The sequence below is a fragment of the Corythoichthys intestinalis genome, chromosome 22 (assembly GCF_030265065.1).
Source record: "Corythoichthys intestinalis isolate RoL2023-P3 chromosome 22, ASM3026506v1, whole genome shotgun sequence".
Lineage (NCBI taxonomy): Eukaryota > Metazoa > Chordata > Actinopteri > Syngnathiformes > Syngnathidae > Corythoichthys > Corythoichthys intestinalis.
The window spans coordinates 9,846,312-9,861,025 of record NC_080416.1 but is presented as its reverse complement, the minus strand read 5'-3'; the positions used below and the strand labels follow the sequence as shown (position 1 = coordinate 9,861,025).

Genomic DNA, 14,714 nt, shown 5'->3' with positions numbered 1-14,714 from the left:
GAAAGACAGGTTTTGCCAAAATGTGCTACTCCGGCAAAATGTCCTACAATAGGCGAATTTGACACCAAAAGTACTACCGTGCACTTTCAGCTTGTTTTGTTGCATACAGATAGAACATACTAAAGATGCCTTAAGAAAATACTTAATGTAGTAATATCAAATAAAGGTGGTTTTAATATGCTACGTGAATAATGTGGTTAACAGACAATATGCTTTAAAGCTACCACAAGAAAACACAATGCTTAAAAGTATGAGAGGGAAACACGTGCAAAAATCATTTTAGGCAATAAAAAGGTAATAAAAGACTCAATAAAAATACAAATAGTAAGTACTCACCACGTAGAAGGAATTGCAGTAACCCGGTAGTATTCGTCGAGCGACAGTGACAATCTATGTCATCACCCAGAGTGTCCATTGCGCGTATAAAACATGGCGCCCTCCATGGGTCAAAACATGTACTAAATACTATAGATTTTTAAATCAATGGCAATATTTTACGTGTTTCTTATAACATATTTTAGTAAAATAGAACTGTTGAGACAAATGTTGGGAGAAATGTTTTGTATTCATAAATTTGTCCTCAGTTGATGTTGAAATAATGTTCCTATTGCTTGTTATTATTGACATATTATCTTTTCGCCACAAGATGGCAGGATGGGATTTAATTGTCTAAAGTGCTACTTTTATTACGTCATTTTTGTTTGACTTTGATGATTTGTGGGATTGCCTGTGAAGACAGCAATGAGAGAGGATGTATCCGCATGTTGGCGGAAATTAAACACGCCGAGTTTTGGCTGAAAGAAAACTAATTCTCTATTTTTTGCTTGTAAGATGTTTACATTGAAAGTTTTCACTTAAATTACTTAGCTATTGTGTTCAAAACACTAGGAAATACATTAATTAAATTACTGCACTTTATTGTTGTCGTCACTCGAGTTTTATTTTATTATCAATCCCATCCAACAAAATGACGGTCATATAGTAAGCCTTAATTTTTTTTTTCACAAAAAAATAAAACATAACATTGGTATGAAATTTTGTTGTTTAATTTTGCTATTAGAAATGTGGTCTTTTTTTATATGTTTAAAATACTGTACAAACACACACAACAAAGGTTTACTATTGTATCGTTTTCACTCTGTATCGAACAGTATCGTTCTTAAACTGTATCGAATCGCATCGAATCGCTCGGCTTAAAAATGTATCATTTTTTAATCGAATCGTAACCTGTGTATCTAGATACATATCGAATCGGCTTCATGCCAGAGATTCCCAACCCTAATTTTTACCACACCAAATCTGGTCCCCTTTGCAAAAAGTTTGGACACCCCTGGCCTAACGTGTTTTACTGAACTAGCATTTTAGCGCCTCGCAACGCATGAGCTGTGAACTGCATGTCATTTTTGATTTGGAGCTTCAAAGTCAAATTCAACAAAATAATTCAAAAAATGACATAACAATAAAATGAACGGTTTTTGTTCGGGGGCGGATTTGCTTCTGCTTTTGACACTGAGTTCAATAGAAATACTTTTCCGGGTGACCAAACGTCCTCTTTTGCCCGGACAAGTCCTACTTTCACGTAGTGTCCTCGTGGACCGGGCGGGTTTTATAAATTCATAAAAATGTCCGGTTTTTATGATTTTTCACGGGACCAATTTGAAGAGAATCTCTCCGACCACTGGGTGGCAGCAGTTGACATGGCTCCTACGAGAATGGAGGGAAGTAGTAGTTCTTCTTGTTTTTGTTGGCAGTTTACCCCTAACATGAGGCATTACCGCCATCTACTGGGTTGACAATTTGGCCACAATGCCTGAAGTTTTTTTTTTTTAATGATAAATACGTATATAATGGCAACTGTTGACTTCTGTCGGAGCTTTGACTGTAAAATCCCGTTTGGTGCCGCATCGGCGCGCTGCCGATGATTGTAAACTTTAATAGCAAAGTTTGATTTTTGCCTCAGCTAGCTATCAGGAAGCTAAACCGCGCTAGGCATTATGGGAAACGTAGGTTTGAACTGCTACGTTTGGAAACATGCTGATTGAATAGTTTGTCAGTTTATTTCGGTTTTTGTTTGTGTGCTATCTAGAACATTGAATGAGAACATCAATTGTATGGGAATAACAATTTGTCAAGGACAATTGTCGTGATAGTAATTTAAAAAAATGTTTAGTTGGCACATAGCCTACTGTGTGTATGTGTATTGACTGGACTACATTTCTATGGGTCTGCATTATATATATATATATTTTTTTGTTTGTTTGTTTGTTTGTTTTAAAGTCGTTATTTTTTTTCAAACTGCATTTTTCCATCCAGAGTGAGGGGGCACACTTTAAATATATTAAAGTGATATAGACATCTTTGAGTGAACTTCGAGTAAAATTCAAGTATCTTGAAGCCGGGCTGAGGCTGGGCTGAGTGTCCTCTTTTTTAGAAATCAAAATATGGTCACCCTACTTTTCCCAGAATGCACTTCGGAATCAGCGCTGGAAAATATTGTCGAAGTTATACTCAGAGAGCAATTTCTATTGAAAAACGTGTATTTTTGTCATTTAATAATTGTTATATATTTGGTTGGTTAGTTTGTTCACTGAAACAAAAATACTTTTACCTTCTCTAAAGAAGAACTACATCTCCCATGGTGCTTTTCGGCAAAATGCAATGATTCCTCCGCACTGGTAATTTTTAAAATATATTTTCCTAATGTTGATATCAAAATATACAACGAGCTGTACAAAGGAAACATCTGATATTGAACGGCAGGTTGTATTTTTTATTTTATTTTATTTTTTTTTAAATTCAACTGGGCGAGTTTTACTGCCTTTCCAATCTGGCAACCCTGCAGCTCGACCTGAGACGAAGCGGAAGCCTCCATTTTAGCTCCCTTGGCCGCTCGACGCCTCACGTGTCCCGGCCTGCGTGCCTCACATGACCCGTGTGTTTGTCCCCGTGATCACGGAAGCCTTCCTCCAACTCGGCGGATCCGCGTTGTTGCCGTCGCTCGTTCCCACGCCGACCGAGCCTTCATGGATATGCTGGAGCAGAGTGCGGAAAGCTCGGCGAGGTGAGCTTTTCCGTCGCTCGGCCCGTCCGAGGCCTCCATACTTTGGAGTCTGCTTTATGTCTTTAAGCTGTTGGACCGGACGGGCTTACTTTTTAATCGCTTTGTAGCGGGATTTTTCGGGACTATTCGGTGCTTCGGCCCGGTTGTGCTGCTGCGTTTACGAACACAAGCTAGCTTGTAATTTCCAAAATTGTTTATTTTTATTCAGCGCTGACATGATTTTACTTTTTAACGTTTTTTTTCTACGTTAACGCGCTAATAAAACTTTATCAAACGTTTTAGTGCATTATAAATACTTTATTAGACATGAGCAATACTTTTTGAAGTTCTAAGGTCGTTTCAAGACGCTATTAATGACCTCGACGTTTAGGTTTTAGTTAGCTATTCATGTTATCGCGTTTAAAATACATTTTATTTGGTTTTACTGAACTTCAATACAGGCTTGTTTGAAGTTTTTATTGTGAGACGAACCAGAGTTGCTTTATAAATGAACAGTTTTTCATTGGTATTGTTGCAACTTTGTTGAACTAACTTTAATCATTTCAGGGAATGAATGAAGGGAACACTAATACTTAAAAGATATCAGAATATTGTACCACTGGCCGGAATTGGCCCCTGGGCCGCACATTTGAGATCCCTGTAATAAAAATATTCAAGAAAAATAAACATATTTCGTGCATGAAAGGGTTCAAGTTAAGACTAACTGTTTATTTTTTGTTGCAGTCACAACAAACCAGAAACCGACGACATTGAGCAATTACAGGAAGGTGGGAGCTTTATTTCTAGCTAATTGGTCAAACTTGTATTGCAACTACAGTCCCTGACAAAAGTCTTGTCGCTTATCCATTTTGTAGAAGCAATTGCCCTTAACCTGACTTTTAATTATTCGATTGGTTTCAGAAATGGCTCATATGAAAGCTAAGACCCTCCCAAATGATGTTGAATGTACAAAAATATATTTGTTTAACTGAACAAAGATTTATCATTTAATGAAGACATAAAGGTCAAATTTTGGCAAGACAAAAGTTTTGTCGCCTACAGAAAGTAGTGTGAAAATTGAACAAAAAATGTACTTCAAATACAAAAATATGTTCCATAACATAAGCAAATTAAGTAGTGGTGCTGTGAGATCCAAATGTAATATTTTTTATGATTTCCATGGGCTCCGGCAAGGATTCATTCAATTTAATGATGAAGTCATCAGGAACATCAAAGCAGTCTTGCATGCCTCCCAGAGTACATCAACATTCTTGGGTTTCGCCTTCCATGCTTCCTCTTTCATGTTCATGTCTGGTGACTGGGCGGGCCAGTCCTGGAGGATCTTGATCTTCTTTGCCTTGAGGAACTTTGAGGTAGAGATTGAAGTATGCGATGGAGCACCATCCTGCTGCAGAATTTGTCCCTTTTTATGGTTAGGAATGTATGAGGCATCTAAGATTTGTTGATATTTCAGATTATTAATGTTGCCTTCCACCCTGCAGATCTCTCGCACACCCCCATACTGGATTTAACCCCAGACCATGATCTTGCCACCACCAAACTTCACTGTTTTGTCACAAAAGTTGGATTTTTCAGATGAATCATCCATTGAATTATACCACAGTCGCCGCAAATATTGCAGGAGACCTACTGGAGCCGGGATGGTTCCGCGATTCACTCAGAAAACAGCAATAGTCTGAAATATCAACAAATCTTAGCTGTCTCTTACATTCCTAACCATAAAAAGGGACAAATTCTGCAGCAAGATGGTGCTCCATTGCATACTTCAATCTCTACCTCAAAGTTCCTCAAGATCAGTGCTTCTCAATTATTTTCTGTTACGCCCCCCCAATCAAGACGTAAATGTTTCGCACCCCCCTTAACTCTCTGCCGCCACTGTAAATAGTATCATTTGTCTATAAAATTACTATCATAAATACGCATCTGCCTAACATTGTGTCCTTTTTTTCTAATAAAGAAAAAAAGTAACATAGATCAACTAATAATAAAGTATAACTTTATTAACATTGTTTTGTTTGTAGCAGAGAAGACTTGACGAGCATCAATTTGCCTGAATTAAAATAAAAAAAAAGTCACATTCGAACTGTAAAAATACACTCAAGGTACATTTTTGACCATTTGATACAGAAAAATAAAATGTAAAAAAATCAGTAAATAATAACAAATTCGAATTGATTAGAAACATTCACTCATGAGGACAATATGCCAAAAAATTTGACCGAAAAAAAAAAAACTATAGAAGAAAAAAAAAAAGTGTCTTTGGACAGAAGGACAGTTTTTATTTTTGCTGCTCACACTCAGTATTACCTCCTTTGCAATGCTGTGGAGTTATTTTGCAATGAGCATGCTATCAATGCTCACTGGTTTACTGATATAACACTGACAAAGCAGGACGACTGTTGGCAATATTCGGCACGTTTTCGCTGAAAAACAATCAAGCGGCTTATCAATGAGATTGGGGTCAAATGTCTTTAAGTGGCGTCTTAATTGATTTGGCTCATGGCTGTCCGCTATAATTATTTTTAGACACAGTAGAGCAAAGGGTAAACGGCACGAAAAAAGCGCATTCTCGGCGGCCGAGGTAGAACCATAGGTGAGGGCGGTCGTCGTGACGATCCCAAGCCGAAAATAGCACTTCTCGGGCGGCGACGTGAGAACCGGACAAGACAGTGGGTCGCTGCGTGAGTTAGTCCCGTCGGAAAACGGCTTTCGAAAACGGCGGCGGCGCACTGCTCTTCATAATCTGTTTTCTGTGTGCTGAGTGCTCTTCCTTAGTTCAAAAATACTGCACGCACTCTGAAAATGAGAGCGCCACTGCCACCCACTGAGTGGATGTGCAAGTACACTTTATTCGAGTAGGGCAAAAAAAAAAAAAAAAAGCATGTTCCCCGAGGACACATGCGCCCCCCCTGGCATCGCTCTGGGGCGCGCCCCACTATTTGAGAAGTACTGCTCAAGATAAAGAAGATCAAGATCCTCCAGGACTGGCCAGCCCAGTCACCAGACATGAACAGGATGAAAGAGGAGGCATGGAAGACGAAACCCAAGAATGTTGATGAACTCTGGGAGGCATGCAAGACTGCTTTCTTTGATGTTCCTGATTACTTCATCAATAAATTGTATGAATCCTTGCCGAATCGCATGGATGCAGTCCTTCAAGCCCAGGGAAGTGATACAAAATATTAAATTTGGATCTCAGAGCACCACTACTTAATTCTCTTATGTTATGTAACATATTTTTGTGTTTGAAGTACATTTTTGTTCAATTTTCACACTACTTTCTGTAGTTGACAAAACGTTTGTCTTGCCAAAATTTGACTTTTATGTCTTCATTAAATGATAAATCTTTTTTCAGTGAAACAAATATCTTTTTGTACATTCAACATAATTTGGGAGGGTCTTGGCTTTCATATGAGCCATTTCTGAAAGCAGATGAATAATTAAAAGTCAGGTTATTAGCAATTGTTTATACAAAATGGATAAGAGACAAGACTTTTGACAGGGACTGTACTGTAGTATTTATGATTTTATCCTATCATAAGCGCGAATTAGGTAGGACATTGAGTGGACTAATGTTGCGTTATTTTTACAGGAGAAGCAGAGGATCAGTCAACTGGTGCAATTTCTGCTGTCTCGCAAGCTGCCTTCGCTGACCACAATGTCCAGTACCAGTTCCGCACAGATAGCAGTGGTGGCCAGGTAAATACATTTATCCTACCGTATATTTTGGAGTATAAAGGCCGAGTTATGCTACTGCGTCAGACCTGCGGCGTCAAGGCAGACCCGATTTACGACCCTCCGCCGTAGCCTTTTCACAATTTTCTGACTTCGCGTCAGTGCATGTGACGTGGCGGAAATGGACTGTGATTGGTCCGCTCAGACTGTTGTTTCCGGTTAAGCGCGAAATCACCACCATTGTCAAACATTATTTTGCTACACGCAAAAATGGACTAAGCTGACGAGAGTAGGGATGTCCCGATCCAGGTTTTTGCACTTCCAATCCGATACCAATACTGTTTTGCACTTCCGATCCGATACTGATACTGGCCGATGCCGATACCGGCCTATCTGAGCATGTTTTAAAGTTATTTAGCCTCCTTACTTTGTTGTCAGACTCATGTTGAAAAGGCTTTTAGTACTCTTGATAACAACTAGCCAGCTGAATTAGGTGAGTTTGAATAAAACACAATGGTTGGTAACAAGAAACTGACCTGTTTATTCAGTGATAAACACAAAACATTATAAATAACAAACAGAAATGGCATATTCAGTCAGTAAAACGTGCAAATAATATTGTAAACGGTCTTAAAGCAAAACACCCAAACAACCTCAGTGGAAAATAAACTATTAACTACGCATCAGTTCTCTGTGCTTGAACAACTGTTCCAAAGGCTTTAAAAAAATCAGTGCAAATAATCCTATTTTAAACCAAAAATGGCTTCTACTTCTCCACACTTTGTTGCACCATCTCTATCTATTCTACACACTCCCTTCAGATGTTTGCCCTGGATGCAGTCCCAGCATGATGGGGAGATTTTTTTTTTTTTTTTTTTTTTTTTTTTTTTTTTTAACAAAGTCAAGCATTTCGAGATGCTCAGGTGACAGCTGACATTTTTACAGATTAATTTTAAATTTACATTGCAATCATAATGTAGGAGATGCCACGGAGGTAAATTGGGTGACGGTAATGCTAGTGTGCTGAAGGTGTGCCATAAAATGCGGACTGGATTTTAGGGAAACCAAAGCAAAAATTGGAATGGATTATGTAATTCGGTGCACTTGAAAACCCAGACCAGATTTTCAAAAAAAAAAAAAAAAAAAAAAAACTGGATCGGGAGTCTGGATCGGAATGTTTCCGTGTTGGCCGATCCGATACTGATGCGCATTTTTTCGTGCATATCGGTGGTCGATCCGATTCAAATATCGGATCGCGACAACCCTAGACGAAAGTATCAACGAAGAGCAAGTAGGACAACTTCTTCAATGTCTCTTCAAAACATTATGAAGATTGCCAAATAGCAAGCAATTCATGGGAGGAGATTGCTGAAAATATGGGACTGTAGGTCAGCCAACGATTGCTTAAAAAAAAATGGAAGAACCTCCGAGACAAGTACTGTACGTGTGTGTTCGGAAGTGAATGGCCACATGAAGCGGGGACCCAGTCGAACTAAAACTGCCAGCTTTTTATCACTTAATGTCGTATTTTTGGTTGGTGCACTCAGTTTATTGTGTACATATGTTTGCTGTGAGTCTGTGACTTATTTACGTGTCACACTTCAAGTATATGAAGAATAAAGCACATGTTCGGTGTCAAAAGAGTTGTTTTGATGTTGAACTTTCAACTAGACAGTTCACACACCTGATACATCATCACTGATTGAGAGTGCCTCGGTGCTTTTACGATGTGTTTACAATCAAGGCTTCCAACGCATTTTTGGAAAGTTCCATAGCCGCCAAAAATCTGCTATGGCTTCCCACTGGCTGGTTGTGGGACACGGCAAAAAAATCGGGCTGGAGGGCTGTCCACAATTCTTTGCACATCTTTGACAAAACGCTGGACACAGTGCTCGACGCCAGTTTGAAGCTAGCCGCCACAGCTGGCTGGCTTCCACCACAAGAGAATTCGTAATGTGACGGCATCAACAATCGGACAGACCGCCCCCAAAACAGTCTTCTGCGTCGCCTGCACCTCAACATTTGTTGTTCAATGTTGACGAGCTGAAGATCCACAAGCGTTTTATTTTTGTTGGCATTTTTTCCATTTCCCCCCCCCCCATTTTTTAGCATTGTAGCATAGCAGTGTAACCGGAGGAAAACTAGAAGTCGACAAGAGTACCTCAAAACCCTACAAACACGACGCCACACCCCTCTAGTGGCTTGGCGGTGAACTACAGAGCAACGCATTCCCTAGCCGGAAAACTATCAAATGCTTTTTGACGCCGTAGTCGCTTCGCCGCCACCGCAATGCAGTAGCATAACTCGGGCTTAAGTCACACAAGCCAAAAATACATAATAACAAAGAAAAACACACACATAAGTCGCACCAGAGTCGAATTTCCATTTTTTGTGGGGACATTTTTATGAAATCCAACCACAAGAAGAGATATTTCATTTTGCGGGTAACCTAAAATAATGTAGTGAGGCACAGACTTCATAATGATATTGACGGGGCGTGTGGCCGATTGATAGGGGTTAGGGTTGCATTGTTGGTGTGGCCGTCAAAGCTGACAGAGTGTAATCACAGATTCAAAGAGCTTTTTTCATTGAAAATTCTTGTGAATAAATGCTTAAATCCCTGAATTCTTATAGATATGGACACAAAACCGTCTCGATTCTTGGTCAAAACCAAAAAAAAAAAAAAAAAACAGGCAGTTAGTATTTATTTTACATAAATACTGTATGTCGAAGTATGATGCTAGTCTGTCAGTCAATGTGGCGGCCGCTCTATGTAAACAGAGCTTTTCCGCTGAAAATTCGTGTGAATAAATGCTTAAATCCCTGAATTCATTATGGATATGGACGTCAAACAGTCTTGATTCTTGGTTAAAAGCACACACAAAAAACGCGCAGTTAGCATTTATTTTACATAAATATGTCGAAGTACGATGCTAGTCTGTCAGTCAATGTGGCAGCCGCCATATGTAAACAGCACTTTTCCGGTGAAAATTCTTGTGAATAAATGCTTAAATCCCTGAATTCTTTACAGATGTGGATGTAAAACAGTCTTGATTTTTGGTTAAAAGCAAAAAAAAAAAAAAAAACATGCAGTTAGCATTTATTTTGCGTAAATATACCGAAGTATGATGCTAGTCTGTCAGTGTGGCGGTCGCCATATGTAAACAGAATTTTTCCAGTGAAAATTATTGTGAATAAATGCTTAAATCCCTGAATTTACAGATGTGGACGTAAAACAGTCTTGATTCTTGGTTAGAAGCAAAAAAAACGTGCATTTAGCATTAACTTTACATAAAAATGTCGAAGTACGATTTCAGTCTGTCAGTCAATGTGGCAGCCGCCATATGTCAACCAAGCTTTTCCGGTGAAAATTCTTCTGAATAAATGCCTAAATTTCTGAATTCTTTATAGATATGGACGTAAGACAGTCTCAATTCTTGGTTAAAAGCAAAAAATGTGCAGTCAGCATTTATTTTTCGTAAATATGTCGAAAAATGATTTTAGTCCGTTAGACAATGTGGCGGCAGCCTTACAACAAATGGTTTATGTTGAAAATTTTTGTGAAAAAACGAAAAATATAATAATTACTTTGAATCCTCAAACAAATCACTCCTGAGACAATCTTTCCCATTTGTATGCGGTACAGCTTTCGTACTTTTTCAACATAAATCCGGTGTTGGATCGCTGCAACCAACTGCGAATAACTGAAGCAGATTTTGGGATGGCCCCCTACTTGAAGGTGTGGCGCAGTGAAGGTCGAATCTGACCCGTCAATATCATTATGAAGTCTAACAGTGCCCTAACAAATTACCCATCAACCTTTGTGGGCGGAAATGACCAATAAGAACAGTCTCATGCCTCCTAGCATGCATAGTGGCGCTCAGGATGTAAACATTTAAGGTTCATGTTCTTTTATAATTATGTCTTCAAGTACTGTTATAGTTGCTTCATTACTTGCTAGTTATTCAATTTGTTGTTATCCCCAGCCAGACTTAAAAAAAACATGATTTCGAGTCTGAAAAATAAGTTAAATACATCAATATTTCCTCTTTTTTTAATGTCAAAACATTTTCACTTCTTCGAGGTGACCTATCGTGTCGTTCAAGTGGCAGACGACAACATCGAATCGTCCGCAGACGCCGCCGGAGCGGTTAGCGTCGTCTCTACTGCAGCGTTTACGGGCACGCCGCAGGTGTGCTAACAACCACAAAAACAAATAATGAGGCGTCACTCTGTTTACAATGTTTGTTAGCTCACCTGACGATTATACATTCTGTAATACTCCTTCATTCATTTTCATCCAGGCTGTAATCCAGAATCCTTTCAGTAACGGGGGAAGTCCGGTCGGGGAGACGGTCGGAGGAGAGACGCGTTTTGCGTACTTTCCTGCCGCTACCGTCGGTGACGGGACAGCCACAGCCGTGTCAGTGCAAACCACCGCTGACCCGACAATCACACAAGGGGCAGGTGAGTGGCGCTGTAAAGCGTACAGAATAAAATCTACCGTCATTTCGTGAATCGGCATTTTGCTTACTCGCCTTTAGGTCAATTCTACGTCATGATGACTCCTCCCGATGTGCTGCAGTCTGCAACCCAACGGACCATCGCGCCACGCACGCAGACTTACCCAGCGTGAGTAAAAAAATGTGTTGTACACTTTTTTAAAAAAAATTCTACTCCCACATCTGCTCATGTCAACAGTCCTACATTATGAAGTATTTTCCATCCTACTTCCAATTAGGTTTTTAATTGTTTCCCTCTTTGAATTTGGTTTGTGCAAGTCAAAATGAAACAAAGCGTCAGCTCAATATCCATCCTAAAAACCACATTGTCCTACTTACCTGCCATCCCCAGAGACCTCGGTGAAAGCGAGATGTTGCAGCATGGCAGCACAAACTGGTGAGGAGAACTTTCACATTCCAAGCAATGCTGCAACCTACTGCCCCCACTTTCCCAATGTCACTCCCTTCGTTCATAGATCGACACAAAACTATATCCGTGTGCTGTGTAATGTGTTTGTCCCTGAAGTTAATGGAGTAAATTTAAAGTTTTATTTTAAAATACTCTGCCATCTTCTATGATTTTTTTTTTTAATGACATTTACTTATTGTTATTGAGCGTGCTAACTCGCCCGCAATGCGCAAACAGCTTGTTCACTGCTAGCGACATAGCTCGTTCACTGCTAGCGACATAGCTTGTTTATTCACTGCTGGCGACATAGCTCGTTCACTGTTAGCGACATAGCTCGTTCACTGTTAGCGACATAGCTTGTTCACTGCTAGCGACATAAGACTTTACCTGCTAGTAACATAGCTCTTTAGCTGTTGGCGACGTAGCTTTTTAACTGATTTTGACCTACCTCATTCACTGCTAGTGACCTATTAACTGACAGCGCCCTAGCTCTTTAACTGCTAGCGACATAGCTCGTTCATTCACTGCTAGCGACATAGCACTTTACCTGCTAGCAACATAGCTCTTTAACTGATATTGACCTTCCTCATCTACTGACAGCGACATAGTTCGTTCACTGCTAGCGACCTAGCTCGTTCGCAACACGCAAACAGCTCGTTCACTGCTAGCGACATAATACTTTAACTGCTAGCAACATAGCTCTTTAGCTGTTGGCGACGTAGCTCTTTAACTGATGTTGACCTACCTCATTCACTGCTAGTGACCTATTAACTGACAGAGCCCTAGCTCGTTCACTGCTAGCGACATAGCTCGTTCATTCACTGCTAGCGACATAGCTCTTTAACTGATATTGACCTTCCTCATTTACTGCTAGCAACCTAGCTATCTACTGACAGCGACGTAGCTCGTTCTCTGCTAGCAACCTCACACATTCACTGCTGACGACCTAGCTTGTTCACTGCTCGTAAGCTAACTAATTTGAGAGGGATGAGCTAAATAGCAAGTAAGCTAACTCATTCGCAGTGAGCGAGCGAATTAATTAGCGGTGAGTCAGCAAAATTATTCGCAGCGGGTGTGCAAAATTTTTTGCAGATAGCAAGCTAAATCGTTTGCGACAAGTGAGCTAAATCGTTTGCGACAAGCGAGCTAAATCGTTTGCTGCTAGCAAGTTAACTCATTTGTGGTGAGCGAGCTAACACTTTCACAGCAGGTGAGCTAATCCGTTCACTGTTAGCATACTAACTATCGCAGTGAGTCATTCTGTAGGAGCAAGCTAACTCATCTGCAGCAAGATAACTTATTCGCGACAACCAAGCTAAATCCTTTTGCGGCAAACCAACTCATTCATGATGAACAAGCTAAGTCATTCGCAGCAAGTAAGCTAATTTATTCACGGGAAGTGAGCTAAACAACATGCTAAACATGAATAAGATTTTCTCACAAAAGTCTGATATTTTGAAAATCTTCCAAAACTGTCCAGTTATCTTGAAAATTTAAAGTAAACTTGGACTAAAATACAGTTTAACACACTCTGGAGCCACCAAAATATGTTTGGTGTCCTTACAGGAAAGTGGAGGGTCCACGAGCACCGAGGGACGAAAGACGAAGAGCACAACACAATGAAGGTATCTTTTATAGCTGCTTGTGTTGACTATGTGTTCTAAATCGTGTCAAGTTTATGACTCTAATTTTTATTCAAGTGGAGAGAAGAAGAAGAGACAAAATTAACAACTGGATTGTCACTCTTTCCAAAATCATCCCCGACTGCAATATTGACAGTAGAACTGGTGCTGTAAGTCTTCCCTTTTTGATATTACGCTGCATTTCCATTTTGTGGATGAAAAACCAAAACCGTCTCTCCTTCAGAGTAAAGGAGGAATCCTGTCCAAAGCTTGCGATTACATCCGAGAACTCCGTCAAAACAACCAGCGGTTGCAGGACAGCTTCAAAGAAGTGGAGCGACTGGAACTGGACAACGAACTGCTTCGACAACAGGTAAAACATGTCAAATTTCTCTCTCAAATTAAAAATGGCTCATATCTCTTTTTGATACTCCTAGCTTGAGGAACTCAAGAGCGACAACGCACTCCTTCGAGCGCAGCTACAGCAGCACGGCGTGGAAATCAACGGCGGCTCGACACCGCAGTGATAAGCGGACACAAGTCGCTAACGTGAACAATACCAGGAAAGGAACAACCACGGGCGACGACATGAACATAAAAAGCAAAAGTGAAGGACCGCTGACAGACAATGTCTCCCTCCAAATGCTGCTGGTCAATGGCGGACATTTACCGAGTAGCCCAATGAACCCTCTGCTTCAAGGAAAAAACACCTCGACGCACCACCACACTTGCACAAAGCTTTACCGTAATTTATAATCCTGCCAGTCCTACAGATTTCTTAACCTTTTTTGTGTGTATTTTTTGTTTTTGAAGCTACCAAATGTCATAGGAATTACCACTTAACTGCCATTGACAGTGATAAACAAAGATGGTTGCCATTGAATGATCACGTTTCAGTGCCATTAACGGCAAAAGAGATTCAATCCATTTTCCATTTATCTATGGATTCGATAATCTACCCAAAAAGGTCGCATTTAATCTATGATCGTAGTTTTGTAATTGATTAGTTCGATAGATTAAACTATCGAACCCATCAATTAATTGCAAAATTGTGATCGTAGTTTAATCGCAAATTTGATCGCCAGATTAATCTATCGAACCTATCAATTACTAAATCCCGATCATAGATTAATCTATTTAATCCAGCCACGATTGGATCACAGTTTTTTAATTGATGGGTTCAATCAAATTTTTCGATTAATCTACCCAAATTTGATGGGGAGATTAATCCATCAAACCCATCAATTCCTTGCAAAATTGCGATTGTAGATTAATTGCAAATTTAATGGGCAGATTAATCTATCGAACCCAGCAATTTATTGCAAAATTGCGATTGTAATCGCAAATTTGATAGGCAGATTAAATTATCGAACCTTTAAATTAATTACAAAATCGTGATCATAGATTAATCTATTGAATCCATCCACGATTGGATCGCAATTTTG

The 14,714-nt window shown here is 39.8% G+C and overlaps 2 protein-coding genes across 7 annotated transcripts in view; one reads left to right on the top strand and one right to left on the bottom strand.

The window, feature by feature from the left end:
* LOC130910298 (lamin-A-like) overlaps positions 1-11,330 on the bottom strand; it is a 28,071-nt gene extending 16,741 nt beyond the window's left edge. For all 3 annotated transcript variants that reach the window (XM_057827465.1, XM_057827468.1, XM_057827466.1), the window contains exon 1: positions 10,994-11,330. The gene's annotated coding sequence lies outside the window, so the exon portion shown is untranslated. The remainder of the gene's footprint in view (positions 1-10,993) is intronic.
* Positions 2,854-13,938, top strand: usf2 (upstream transcription factor 2, c-fos interacting). Of its 4 annotated transcripts, XM_057827478.1 has the most exons (11): positions 2,855-3,061; positions 3,785-3,828; positions 6,654-6,760; positions 10,821-10,928; positions 11,041-11,203; positions 11,281-11,368; positions 11,591-11,635; positions 13,214-13,272; positions 13,348-13,439; positions 13,514-13,642; positions 13,707-13,938. In XM_057827478.1, exons 1-11 carry the CDS (start codon positions 3,024-3,026, stop codon positions 13,794-13,796), a joined length of 963 nt encoding a protein of 320 aa, XP_057683461.1. In that variant the 5' UTR covers positions 2,855-3,023; the 3' UTR covers positions 13,797-13,938. The 4 variants fall into 4 exon arrangements, with proteins under 4 accessions (XP_057683460.1, XP_057683461.1, XP_057683458.1 ...); XM_057827475.1 differs by lacking the exon at positions 10,821-10,928 and having other exon boundaries at positions 2,858-3,061; XM_057827474.1 differs by lacking the exon at positions 11,591-11,635 and having other exon boundaries at positions 2,859-3,061.
* The last annotated feature ends 776 nt before the right edge of the window (positions 13,939-14,714 follow it).